Source organism: Protopterus annectens, chromosome 7.part0 (genome assembly GCF_019279795.1).
Source record: "Protopterus annectens isolate FY-2018-M chromosome 7.part0, PAN1.0, whole genome shotgun sequence".
Classification (NCBI taxonomy): domain Eukaryota; kingdom Metazoa; phylum Chordata; order Ceratodontiformes; family Protopteridae; genus Protopterus; species Protopterus annectens.
Genome location: NC_056739.1, coordinates 1,703,147,910 through 1,703,160,175, shown reverse-complemented (window position 1 = coordinate 1,703,160,175; position 12,266 = coordinate 1,703,147,910). Strand labels below are relative to the sequence as shown.

The window sequence follows — 12,266 nt, the reverse complement described above, 5'->3', positions numbered from 1 at the left end:
TCTTTTCCTTTGCACTAGTTGTGGGTATGTATTGTCCTGCAGAATCTCACATTTCTACAAAAAGTGTCCCACTTTAGGCATTTGAAAAGGTGGCAACCCTATTTAAAGGTGAAATTTCCTCTCCTGCACAGCTTCACTGCATTATGAAAAGTTGCTGACTTTTGCCTTGTTTCAGCTAATAGTCAAGATCATACCACACTCTTATTTCCACCATGTTCATTTTTTTTTCTAGAAGTCCACAGGATTCACATAACCTTTCTTTAAGTTCATAGGTTTAGAAATGTAGCAAAAGAGATCTAGAAGACTTCTCTGTGTGATTTGTGAGAACAAAAATGGAAGCTGTCTGTGCCTCTCTCTTGTTTCAGCAGAGGAGTGCATTCCACCAATATATCTTTCTTGAAATCTTCACAGTTCATTCCTCAGCCTTTTCAGGAGCACCTAGAAAGCATAGGTTTTAATGCCTTATTCTGTCTTCCATATAGACATTTTTAGCCTCTAAAATAGACGTGTCCAACCTGCGGCCCGCGGGCCGCATGCAGCCCTCAGAGCTCTTCCATGCGGCCCTCAACCTCTAACTGCAACATCGATGTACGCATGCCCCAAAACACTTTTTTTTGTGTTTTTCGCTCCCATGACCTGTAACAATAATGTCGGTGTGCGCATGCACCAAAGCACCTTCTAGTTTTGTTTTTGAGCCAAAAAAGGGTCAGTGTGTTTACGCCATTATTTTGCACTGAACAATGTGTGTGTGTGTGTGTGTGTGTGTGTGTGTGTGTGTGTGTGTGTGTGTGTGTGTGTGTGTGTGTGTGTGTGTGTGTGTCATGAGAGAGAGAGACGCATGCACAAAGAGGCTAACAATGATCATTCTACCTACTGAACACAAACAAGTTAGCTCACAAACAAATCATACATTAAGAGTGCACTTTCATTAAATTCCGGCTTTCCTGACAGGGAGAGTGTTGTATTGAACATGAACTCGTACCTCTTAACTGTATGGATTTTCAAAGAATGTCTGGATTTTTGCCTTATCTTCCAATTTGTGTCTTTTGCTTAGGAAAATAAAGTAGTCATCCAAGGTAATGCAGTTCCAGGGAGTAAGAATGAGACAGCAGCCTAGGGTTAATGGGTCAGTAGTGGACTGACTATGTGGGACTGTAGCATATAAAGTTGTATTGTTTTTTCAGACAAACAAAAAAGCACCTAGTACTGTTTTTTCATTGGTGGGTTCTAAGCAGTGGTAGATTGGACAACAGTAAGCTTAGCTTTGGCGGATCATCAATACTGGCAAATCAAGTGGGCACAATGTCATTTTTTAAATGTTGGGGATTTTAGTGTGTATGTGTGTGCTTATGTGTTGGGAGTGCTGCAACAGTAGATGATTATTAAAGACAGAGACTTACGGACTGTGGAGAATGTTTCTTTGTTTCAAAACCTAATACTTTGGTACGCATGCCTGAAGTAGATTTTTTAAGACATAGCTTCTTGCCATTTGTAGTGGATGGATATTTACATTTACTGGACAATGGCTAGTACCTGTGGGTTCTGAAGGATGCCAAGTCTACCACTGCCAATGTCTTGTAAAGTGACCTGGAAATGGATATTGGGATGTTACTGAAAAAATATAGTAAGTGGGCTTAGAAATATAGTTTAATTAAACAAAGTGTACTTTCAATTTACAGGCCATAATTTAATTTATTTCAGGTAGTCCAGATACTGGTAGATTGTATACCATTAGACTTAATTAGGAGAGCTGTCATTCTGGGGAAACAAGGTTCTAGTTTCAGTGAAAGCTCTGTGGTTGCTTGCAGGTAGGAAGTTGCAGGATGTTGATGCAATGTGTTTTATGTATTACTTTTAATGCATTTGTCATTTCAAAGCATAGTTTTCTTTGATGCAAAAGAAGGCAGGACTGAATGAGCCATATAATGTTTAACTGACAATAATGGGATAGAAAGATTATAAGTGATGTATAATGTTTGCAGCCACAGTTGTTTAAATAGTGTCTGTGATGCATAATATTTTTGGGCCTGTGTCCCACTTTTATTTTTCGCTTTGTCTAGATTTCTTGCTCTAAGGATGAGAGGTATGGTTCCATACTAAATCAGAAGTTGTATTTGCCTTGGAAGATTTTTCGGCATAATTATAAAAAACAGAGCCTTTTTAATATCTCTGCTTATTTCCAATATAAACTGCCATGCAACCTTGCAAATAACCTTCTTATTAAGCTATTTTACTTCTTTTGGAATTGACAGGTATGATTCATCTGTTCGGACAAAAGCATAGAGTGCTAATGTGACTTTGATTTCTTGCAGCAGTCTGTGGTTTACATAATCACAATAACTTTTCTGTGTTTCTGGGTGTGGAATCAATTTTTTTTTTTTTTTTTTTTTTTTTTTGAAACCTTTTTTTTATTTTTTTTTTAAATATTTTTTTTTTTATTTTTTTTTTTTTTTATTTTTTTTTTTTTTTTTTTTTTTTTTTTTTTGTTTTTCTTTTTTTTTTTTTTTTTTTTTTTCTTTTTCTTTTTTTTTTTTTTTTTTTTTTTTTTTTTTTTTTTTTTTTTTTTTTTTTTTTTTTTTTTTTTTTTTTTTTTTTTTTTTTTTTTCTTTCTTTTTTTTTTTTTTTTTTTTTTTTTTTTTTGGGGGGGGGGGGGGGGGGGGGGGGGGGGGGGGGGGGCGGGGGGGGGGGGGGGGGGGGGGGGGGGGGGGGGGGGGGGGGGGGGGGGGGGGGGGGGGGAGGGGGGGGGGGGGGGGGGGGGGGGGGGGGGGGGGGGGGGGGGGGGGGGGGGGGGGGGGGGGGGGGGGTTTGAGACTCTTGTATTATTCTTTGTTTTAATCATTGAATTTTACTTCTGAAACTTATTTTGGATATTATTGAGGAGTTTGACACTAGTTACTAATTTTTCCATAGATAGAGTTCTTTGTGAACAAATCCTCCTTTTCTACCAAAGATAGTGTTTGAAACCAATATTAACTAGACTGTTCAACTTCCATTTTTTTACTCCAACTTCTCAAACAAGGGTGATTATTGTCTGCATTTACTAGATGTGCATAGACAGATGTGTTTTTACCTTCACAAAACAAATGAAGTCAGAAAATCGGATAAGTTGTTTCCTTCTCTTCAGCTACTGTGGAAAAACCTGTTTCTAAAGTTACTGTATTCAAATGGTTTAAAGACTGTATAACTTTCATTTATAGCAAATAGAAAGTGCAACTACTGGCGTTAACACTTTAAAAGGAGTATTTCTTGAGTCTTTCTTTCCAGAACTTCTATTGATGATATTTGCGCAGCAGCTACCTAGGAATCCCCTCACAACTTTGTTGCTCATTACAAGCTGGATCTGGTCTCTAGGGAAACATCATTTGGCTTGATGGTGATGGTGCTCAGGAATATTCTTCCGTGAGACCTCCCAAGATTTAGGTAAGCTGGGGAACTCTGTCCCACAGTCAAGGATTAAGTGAAGATTGACAACATCAGATAACGTTATTTCTTACCATCTGTGTTTGTATCTTCACTTAAATACATCCCACCCTCCTTCCCCTGGCCTTCGGTTTCTTGGTGGAACAGACCTTTCCCAAAAGATTGGCTTTCCCTTTTAGGAATACAATTATGGTCTCTGGTTTGTTACTTCCTGTCTCTAACTATTATATGCACACTAGATCTGAGGTAATCCTGCAAGTAGCATTATGGGTAATGCTTAGCTTGAGAGTTTTGGAGGAGTCTGAATAATGGATCGGTTCCGATGTACGGAACTGAACCCACAGTCAAGGATAAGTGAAATTCAGAACACACATGAAACATTATGGTAAGACATAGCTTCTTTTTTCTAGTTACCCTGAAGTGGTTAGAGACACTTCCTGAAGTACATTCCATTTGCAGTAGGTGGAGCTTAGCCTCTGCATCTTCAGAAGCATAAAATGTGACTGTTCCCCAGTGAATTTTCGCTGTCAAATGTGACGGTTTAAAGGTAGGGTTACCACCTGTCCCTCTTTGGGCAGTTTTGTCCTGAGAAAAAAACTAAAAAATGGCAAATGTCCTGAGATTTTAAGACAAAATACATTTCTTAAATGTTCTGTAATAGTTGCATAAAACAGTTTGTATCTGAAACACATAAATATTATATGAAATAGTATAAGTAATGCAAATGCTACAAAAATAAATATTTATTTTGGCAAAAAAGTGAAGTTCTTTTCCTTTGCACTAGTTGTGGGTATGTATTGTCCTGCAGAATCTCGCATTTCTACAAAAAGTGTCCCACTTTAGGCATTTGAAAAGGTGGCAACCCTATTTAAAGGTGAAATTTCCTCTCCTGCACAGCTTCACTGCATTATGAAAAGTTGCTGACTTTTGCTTTGTTTCAGCTAATAGTCAAGATCATACCACACTCTTATTTCCACCATGTTCATTTTTTTTTCTAGAAGTCCACAGGATTCACATAACCTTTCTTTAAGTTCATAGGTTTAGAAATGTAGCAAAAGAGATCTAGAAGACTTCTCTGTGTGATTTGTGAGAACAAAAATGGAAGCTGTCTGTGCCTCTCTCTTGTTTCAGCAGAGGAGTGCATTCCACCAATATATCTTTCTTGAAATCTTCACAGTTCATTCCTCAGCCTTTTCAGGAGCACCTAGAAAGCATAGGTTTTAATGCCTTATTCTGTCTTTCATATAGACATTTTTAGCCTCTAAAAGTTCCAGAATTGCTTCTGTGGTTGTCATTCTGTGCCCCTGTTTCATATCCCCCAGTGTTTGAGAACTTGAGATTTCTTCCACTTCCAGTCCGTTGTCTTAAATTAGTATTAATCTTGAGCAGTTATAAATATCTAACCTTCCATACAGCCAATCGTCTTTTTAGTCAGTAAACTGTTGGTGCTTATTTCAAGGCAGTCCTGTTTTGCCTGGGATTCAGCCTGACTTTACTATACTAGGACGTTGTGAGGCAACAATATTGAACTAACCTTTGTCTTTATGGCAGGAATATATATGTCACTTTTAGGTTTTAATTCATTTTTCTCACAAAAGACTTTTCTTCTGTTATTTGGTTACAGTTTTGAACAATTTTACTGAAACATTTTTTCTCCAAGAGCAGGACTGAAAGGTGGACAAATAAGTGTGAGGGGATTTGCTCTGGCTATGGTGTGAGTAAGGAGAGTGAGTTGCAATCAGTAGTAGTGTGGATTGGGTGTGTGTGTGTGTGTGTGTGGGGGGAGGGGGCAGAGATCTAGCCCTTAGAAATGTGACACCATGCTGCTGCATTCTTGGGTTAATGAAACTGTATGTTACAATAGCAGTAGTCTGTATCCAGCTGGTATTGTGATTTACAACGAAGTGTAACTACAAGAAAAACATTCAATTTAGGAATGAGTTTGTTTATAGCCAGAGGCAGTAACTGACATATAAATATTTATTAATGTGTGTTCATAGATATAATGCAGTATTACAATAAAAGTTTTAATTTGAAATAACCACATTGTATTTTATCTTGAATGTTATATAAGAGGCCGTAGATAAAGAATTCATATTTTCAAGGCTAACCACCTTATCTTGGTGTGGGCAGTTCAGTTTTATTGTGCCTTTCTCTTTTCCGAACCTTGATAATAGCTGTGTTGGTGTGTGTTGTGTGTGATTCTATCCTTGTCATTGTTTAATCCTTGAACATGGATGCTAAAAGTGGAAAGAGACTTTCCTGTATAAACATACAAAAAAAAATGTTTCAGTGCTACTATTTTACAGTGTTGCCCTAATTCTGAACAATCTATTCCTGTGTAGGTTTATGCTGCTAACACCCATGAGGAGCAGATGCTGGAGGCATATATACGCAGTTTCAGCTATGGTTCTGTGGAAGATCATAAAGACGGATCTCGACACTGGATTAAAGACAAAGGGCCTGTTGTGGAATGGTGAGTCAAATCATACTTTAGTGGAGAACTTGTTAGCCAGCCCTTTCCCCCACTGCCAGTGGTTTGTAGCAGTTCCTTCTCATAACAGAGCTTCCTAGTGCTCCCTTACATATATGCATAGCACTATCAATTTGGTTGTAACATCACTGAGTCACGGCTGACATGTTGGATATCCTTCTCGTGTGAAATAAACTTTGCTTACTGTTAGCTTTACTTTGAAGGACTCTTTGCAGTAGGTTGGAACCCTCTATGACAGTTTTCTAAGATCTTAAACTGCTTGTCTAGTTGGATAAAGTTCTCCCTGCTAGGCCACACTAAGGACCCTGTGATGAATTGCATCCCATTTTTTTTCATTGCCACCCATGCAGTTCAGACTTTTCCCTCCTTTTCATAGCTAGAAAGTTGTACACGGTGTTTAAAAAAAAAAAAAGGCAGAAATCTAAATGTTTTCTGAAGCCTGAATCCTGTCCCAGATAAGAGATATCTGAATTGCTTGGGATTAGGTCATGGCATCAAAACCTGCCAGAACTGCTGGCAGTTGTCTCTGTGTGTGGAAGATGACCAACACAAGGATTAACCAGAGGGTCCCATGTGGGATCCCAGGTACAGAGAGACCCTTGAAGTAAGGAATCAGGAGAAAAGACCCTCACTAAATTGTGTTCCAGATTCTAAGTTCACCTTCTTGTTGGTGGTCTGCAAGCTCAAACTGGTGGTACGCTCTGCTTATAACAAAGGGGTTGAGCTCTCACCTGTCATCTGCTGAAAGCCGTAAGAGAGAGAGAGAAATATGCCAATTTGGCTCCCAACTTTTGGGAGCAGTTGCTGCCCCTCTTGCTCAAGAGCACACAAACAGCCAACCTTGGAATATGGAGAAATCAAGCCCCCAGGGTATGCCTCCACTATTTATATATGTGATGGTTGTTAACCAGATCGGTCGACTGGACCCTTTTCGGACATGACCCGAGCCATCAATAACAAATTAAAAGAGAGTAAACCACATAATTAGTACTGATAAAGCACATGATGCACAATAAAACGGGTCTATATCAGAAGAGCGAAAGTTCACAAGAATGAACGCTCCAACACCAAAAAAGCACAAACATCGAACTTGATATTGTGGGGGCTGTGCCCCCCACACCCCCCGCTAAATGTATATTCCAACTCTGAGGTCGCACTACAGTAAGGAAAGGGCAAATATTCCTATCCTCACTGTACTGCGACCCCAGAAATAGCGTTTCGATGTCTGGCATTTTCAATCGGAAGAGCGTTAGTTCTTGTGAACTTTTGCTCTTTTGATATAGACCCTAATAAAACATACACACATATTACAGAAGAAAAAAAAACATATGGAGACTACATACACCGAGTAGACAAGTTGTATGGAATCAAGCCACAGGGGAAGAAAATTAAAGCAGAGAGAACATGTACAGTAAAAAAGTATAATGTTGTTATATGCACACTTGATTAAACAGTTTGACTGTACAGCAAGAGGGGCATTTGATATATAGTTGGAGAAAACTGTAAGGAAAGAATGAAGGGGAAAATGTGGGGAACAGGTACTGATGGTTCTTGTGATAGCGGAGTAGCAAAGTCAAATGCGGAGAAAGAAAAAACTGCTCAGAAGTGTGGAAATCTGCTTTGTTAATCTCCTTGTTTCCTAGACTGTGTCTGTGTCAGTCGAGATGGCTGTGGCAGTGTCATTCAATGCTTCTGCACCATTATTCACCTATGCAGAGTTTGGTTTGCAAAACATATTCAGCTGGTGGAAATGACTGAACATATGAAGTGCGTGGTTTGAGAGTATCACTTTATGATAGTACAGGACCCTGTTCTGACTTCCTGCACCCAGCACATTGCTTCTTGTGCGGAGGGTCATTTACTCAATCCCAAGTGTGTGATCGTCACCTCACTCTCTCCTCTAAAACGAATGGGGCATAGCTAAATCACTTTGGGTAATAATGGCTAGAGATACTTTCAGCCCTTCACCTGAGCCCTGTTATGCAGAGGATTCTGAAAGGATTGAGGTTCTCATCCCTAAGATAAACAGAGATAATTATTTCTGTTCCTCTTCCTACATAGCAGAGGATGTCTGATCTATAGGGGGGGGCATTCAAGGTCATCGGATCCCCTGTGGACTGGCCAGTAATTCTTCTCTCTTTTCAGAAGAATCTAAACCAGTATTTAGGGAAGAATGAAGAAGAGGGGTTGCTGGTCATCCTTAAATGTACTCTTTTTGCAACGTGAATGCACTACAGTATTGGCCTCCATTCCAGGAAAGGTAATTGCATTGTGTAGAAACCCAATATGTGTGGTATACCGTGTTTTATAAATATTTTTTTATGGCTGACTGCTGTATCATTTCTTTATCCCAGCATTTAGCCACACTAACATCAATGAGCGTAAGGATGGGTATAGCATAATTTGCTGCTGCCTTTTGGCCTGAAGTCTGTCCACTATGTATCTTGCCTGTCCTCATTTCCAGTCCTTTTTGGTAGATTAAGCATTTAAAATATTTTCACACATCCCGATTCTAGGATCAGGGAATTTGTGGAAGAGTTTCTTAATTTGTTCTCATCACTCATTTATCCTGTAACCTAGTAGATTATTCTCTGGACTGAGACAGTTGCCATGGAGGCAGCAGCTGCTGGTATGTCTGCATTGCATTGTTTGGTTAAGGATGTCTTCTGTTTATGGGATGTGCTCTGTGAAGGGGGAATCCTGTTTGGAGAACCCTATCAAGTAATTCTCTAACAACTTCAGGAGAGCGGAAATTACTGATGACTATTGAGGGGTGGTTCTTTGTCCCCTCTACAGGTCCATATTCCTTTGCAGTGTCTTTCTGTGCAACCAATAGAAAGTCTTTTCAGAGTTACAGTAGACCACATGGCCTTTGAGGGATTTGCCTTCTCCACTAATAGTTTCCCAAAAGGAAACTTTGTAGGCACAGCCAAAGTAGTCCTGGCTACTTGATTTCATTGTCCATGTAAGTCAATTTTTTTGAGGATTACCCTCTCCTCCTGTAAGAGTACCACTTGAGTCAGGTGGGTTTTGGATGTGTTCAGAAAGGACTGCCATTGAACTATGTGATCTTACTTTTTCCATCAAGGCTTCCTTTGGTAAACCAGTTGATGTCAGAAGAACTGTTGTATAAAGTCCCAGTCTCTGACCCTCATATCTGTGATAGTCTGAATCATCTTTGGATTGAGGAAGGGTGTCTTCTTACTTCACTTCCTGGTTCCACAAGTGTTGGCGACAGGGGAATTCAGGATGTCTTGGACTTCAAGCATTTTGTGTATCATGTTCTGAGTGCTGGCCATCCAGTCCCCTAAAAACTCTGCCTCAGGGATTTGAAACTAGTCAATGAACAGTTACTAGCATATCATTTTAGGAGTCATAAAGCAGATTTTTTTTTGATTTGCACTGCCAGCTGCACTCCTGTAAAAAAAAAAAAAAAAAAAAAAAAAAAATACTATTAACATCATTCTCTGCCTACAGAGTCTTTGCCAAGTTGTCAGCTGTGGTGTTAGAGCCCTTGGATTTGAAGGGTTTCGTGGACTTCCCATAGTGGATGTGTTTTCTTATGTCTCTCAGGGACTCCCCTTTTTGTGTTTGCAGTAGTTGCAGTCTTTGGATTATGTATCATTTTGCAAGAAGTCCACCCTGCTCCCGATGAGGATGATTTCTTTAATCAATGTGGAACTCTCTTAGTTTGTTCTTGGACCTTAGTCTTGTAGCTTCATTAGCTGTTGTGGAATGATTGTGTATTACAAAGTTTTAGCATTGTTTATACATTATACTGCATTTCTATTTCCATAGGTAGAAGTACATGTAAAAGGTAGTCGTGTTTTAGCACTGTCTGGGGATTTGGTCTTGTAGATGTTCTTCGTGTTTCACTGTTGCAGTCATTACATTTAGGTTATCTGCTTGCAGTAGCCCTCAGTCGGCCTGATTAACAAAGTCTTGGGTCCTGCATCAGTTGCTGTTCCTTCTTCCATGACGTCAGGTCATCAGGGGTGTAAAACATGCAGCCGATGCCATTACGTCAGTCTTTCTTGCCGTGCGGTGCCCGAAGCAGAAGCACTTCGCAAGTGCCGGTCGGCTGACTGCTGAAAGTTTCATTTTCGAGTTTCAGAACCAAAGTCTTCAACTAAAGCTAAGTACCCCGTTGGGGAAACTTTTTCTTGCTCCTTACCGATGTCAATAAAAGTTAATAATTGCATTACTTGTGGAAAGCAAATGCCTCATAAAGATTTTAATTCGTACTGTATTCCTTGCCTAGGCCCTGACCACGACGTTCCTTGCTGTCGCTTTTGTGCTTTATTTAATCAGCGCACTATCCGTCGTCTGTATATTTTTGCCTCTAAATATTTCAGTTCTCAGTTTAATTATCCAGAAATGTCGTCAGTTAGCCATCCGACTACCGGGATTTCGAAAAAACACAATGATAAAGACAGAGACAGGCCGCCGAGGTCCAAAACTGCCGATGAAGTTTCTCCTAAGCCAGTTGCCAATTCGCCGGTACTCAGTGAGGTGCATTAGCAGCCCCTGATACCCGCTACTTCTGATTCGCAGGCCTCTATTGAGACCCATTCGGAGTCCGGTATGCCGCAAGATGCTTCAGCTATGGAACCCGTGGACGTCTCTACCTTGGATGGGTCCAGAGCCGCTATACAGGCACCAGGTCTATCCTTGTCATTGTTTAATCCTTGAACATGGATGCTAAAAGTGGAAAGAGACTTTCCTGTATAAACAAACAAAAAAAAAATGTTTCAGTGCTACTATTTTACAGTGTTGCCCTAATTCTGAACAATCTATTCCTGTGTAGGTTTATGCTGCTAACACCCATGAGGAGCAGATGCTGGAGGCATATATACGCAGTTTCAGCTATGGTTCTGTGGAAGATCATAAAGACGGATCTCGACACTGGATTAAAGACAAAGGGCCTGTTGTGGAATGGTGAGTCAAATCATACTTTAGTGGAGAACTTGTTAGCCAGCCCTCTCCCCCACTGCCAGTGGTTTGTAGCAGTTCCTTCTCATAACAGAGCTTCCTAGTGCTCCCTTACATATATGCATAGCACTATCAATTTGGTTGTAACATCACTGAGTCACGGCTGACATGTTGGATATCCTTCTCGTGTGAAATAAACTTTGCTTACTGTTAGCTTTACTTTGTAGGACTCTTTGCAGTAGGTTGGAACCCTCTATGACAGTTTTCTAAGATCTTAAACTGCTTGTCTAGTTGGATCAAGTTCTCCCTGCTAGGCCACACTAAGGACCCTGTGATGAATTGCATCCCATTTTTTTTTCATTGCCACCCATGCAGTTCAGACTTTTCCCTCCTTTTCATAGCTAGAAAGTTGTACACTGTGTTAAAAAAAAAAAAAGCAGAAATCTAAATGTTTTCTGAAGCCTAAATCCTGTCCCAGATAAGAGATATCTGAATTGCTTGGGATTAGGCCATGGCATCAAAACCTGCCAGAACTGCTGGCAGTTGTGTCTCTGTGTGTGGAAGATGGCCAACACAAGGATTAACCAGAGGGTCCCATGTGGGATCACAGGTACAGAGAGACCCTTGAAGTAAGGAATCAGGAGAAAAGACCCCCACTAAATTGTGTTCCAGATTCTAAGTTCACCTTCTTGTTGGTGGTCTGCAAGCTCAAACTGGTGGTAAGCTCTGCTTATAACAAAGGGTTGAGCTCTCACCTGTCATCTGCTGAAAGCCGTAAGAGAGAGAGAGAGAGAGAGAAATATGCCAATTTGGCTCCCAACTTTTGGGAACAGTTGCTGCCTCTCTTGCTCCTCGGCTCTGTTTCTAGATATGTCGAAAGCTTTCGACATGGTAAACCACCAGCTACTTCTCAAAACCTTAGTAACCTTACATCTAGACACCCAAGTCCTAAACTGGTTTCAGGCCTACCTCGTAGGCAGACAACAGGCAGTTATGTGGCAGAACAAACTCTCCTGCCTACTACCGAACAGTATAGGCGTACCTCAAGGGTCCATATTAGGACCTCTTCTGTTCTCAATATTCATAAACGACCTCCATTCAGTTATCCCCGAAGCCACCTGTATCCAATATGCAGACGACTCAACTCTCATCTGTTCTAATCCCATCCTTGATAACCTTCTAACAACTACCCAACACTGCTTTACCAAAGTTGAAAATTGGCTAACTGACCATCAACTCATCTTAAACCCAAAAACCCAACTACTTCTCTTCCACCCAACCAACCCAACACCTTTCACACATTTTACCATTCAATCCAACAATGGTACCATTATCTCTCCTACTACCAATGCTAAACTATTAGGAGTAAACATCGACAATAAACTACGATTTGACACCCACATCAACCAAACTATTAAAA

At 40.3% G+C, this 12,266-nt stretch overlaps 1 protein-coding gene across 1 annotated transcript in view; it reads left to right on the top strand.

Moving 5' to 3' along the window:
- The window catches only part of DPP3 (dipeptidyl peptidase 3), a gene marked incomplete in the record, with an annotated part of 784,135 nt that overhangs the window by 304,105 nt on the left and 467,764 nt on the right, over positions 1-12,266 (top strand). Inside the window, 1 exon segment of the mRNA XM_044078218.1 lies at positions 5,766-5,896. Within this exon segment, the coding sequence (XP_043934153.1) occupies positions 5,766-5,896 (131 nt within the window).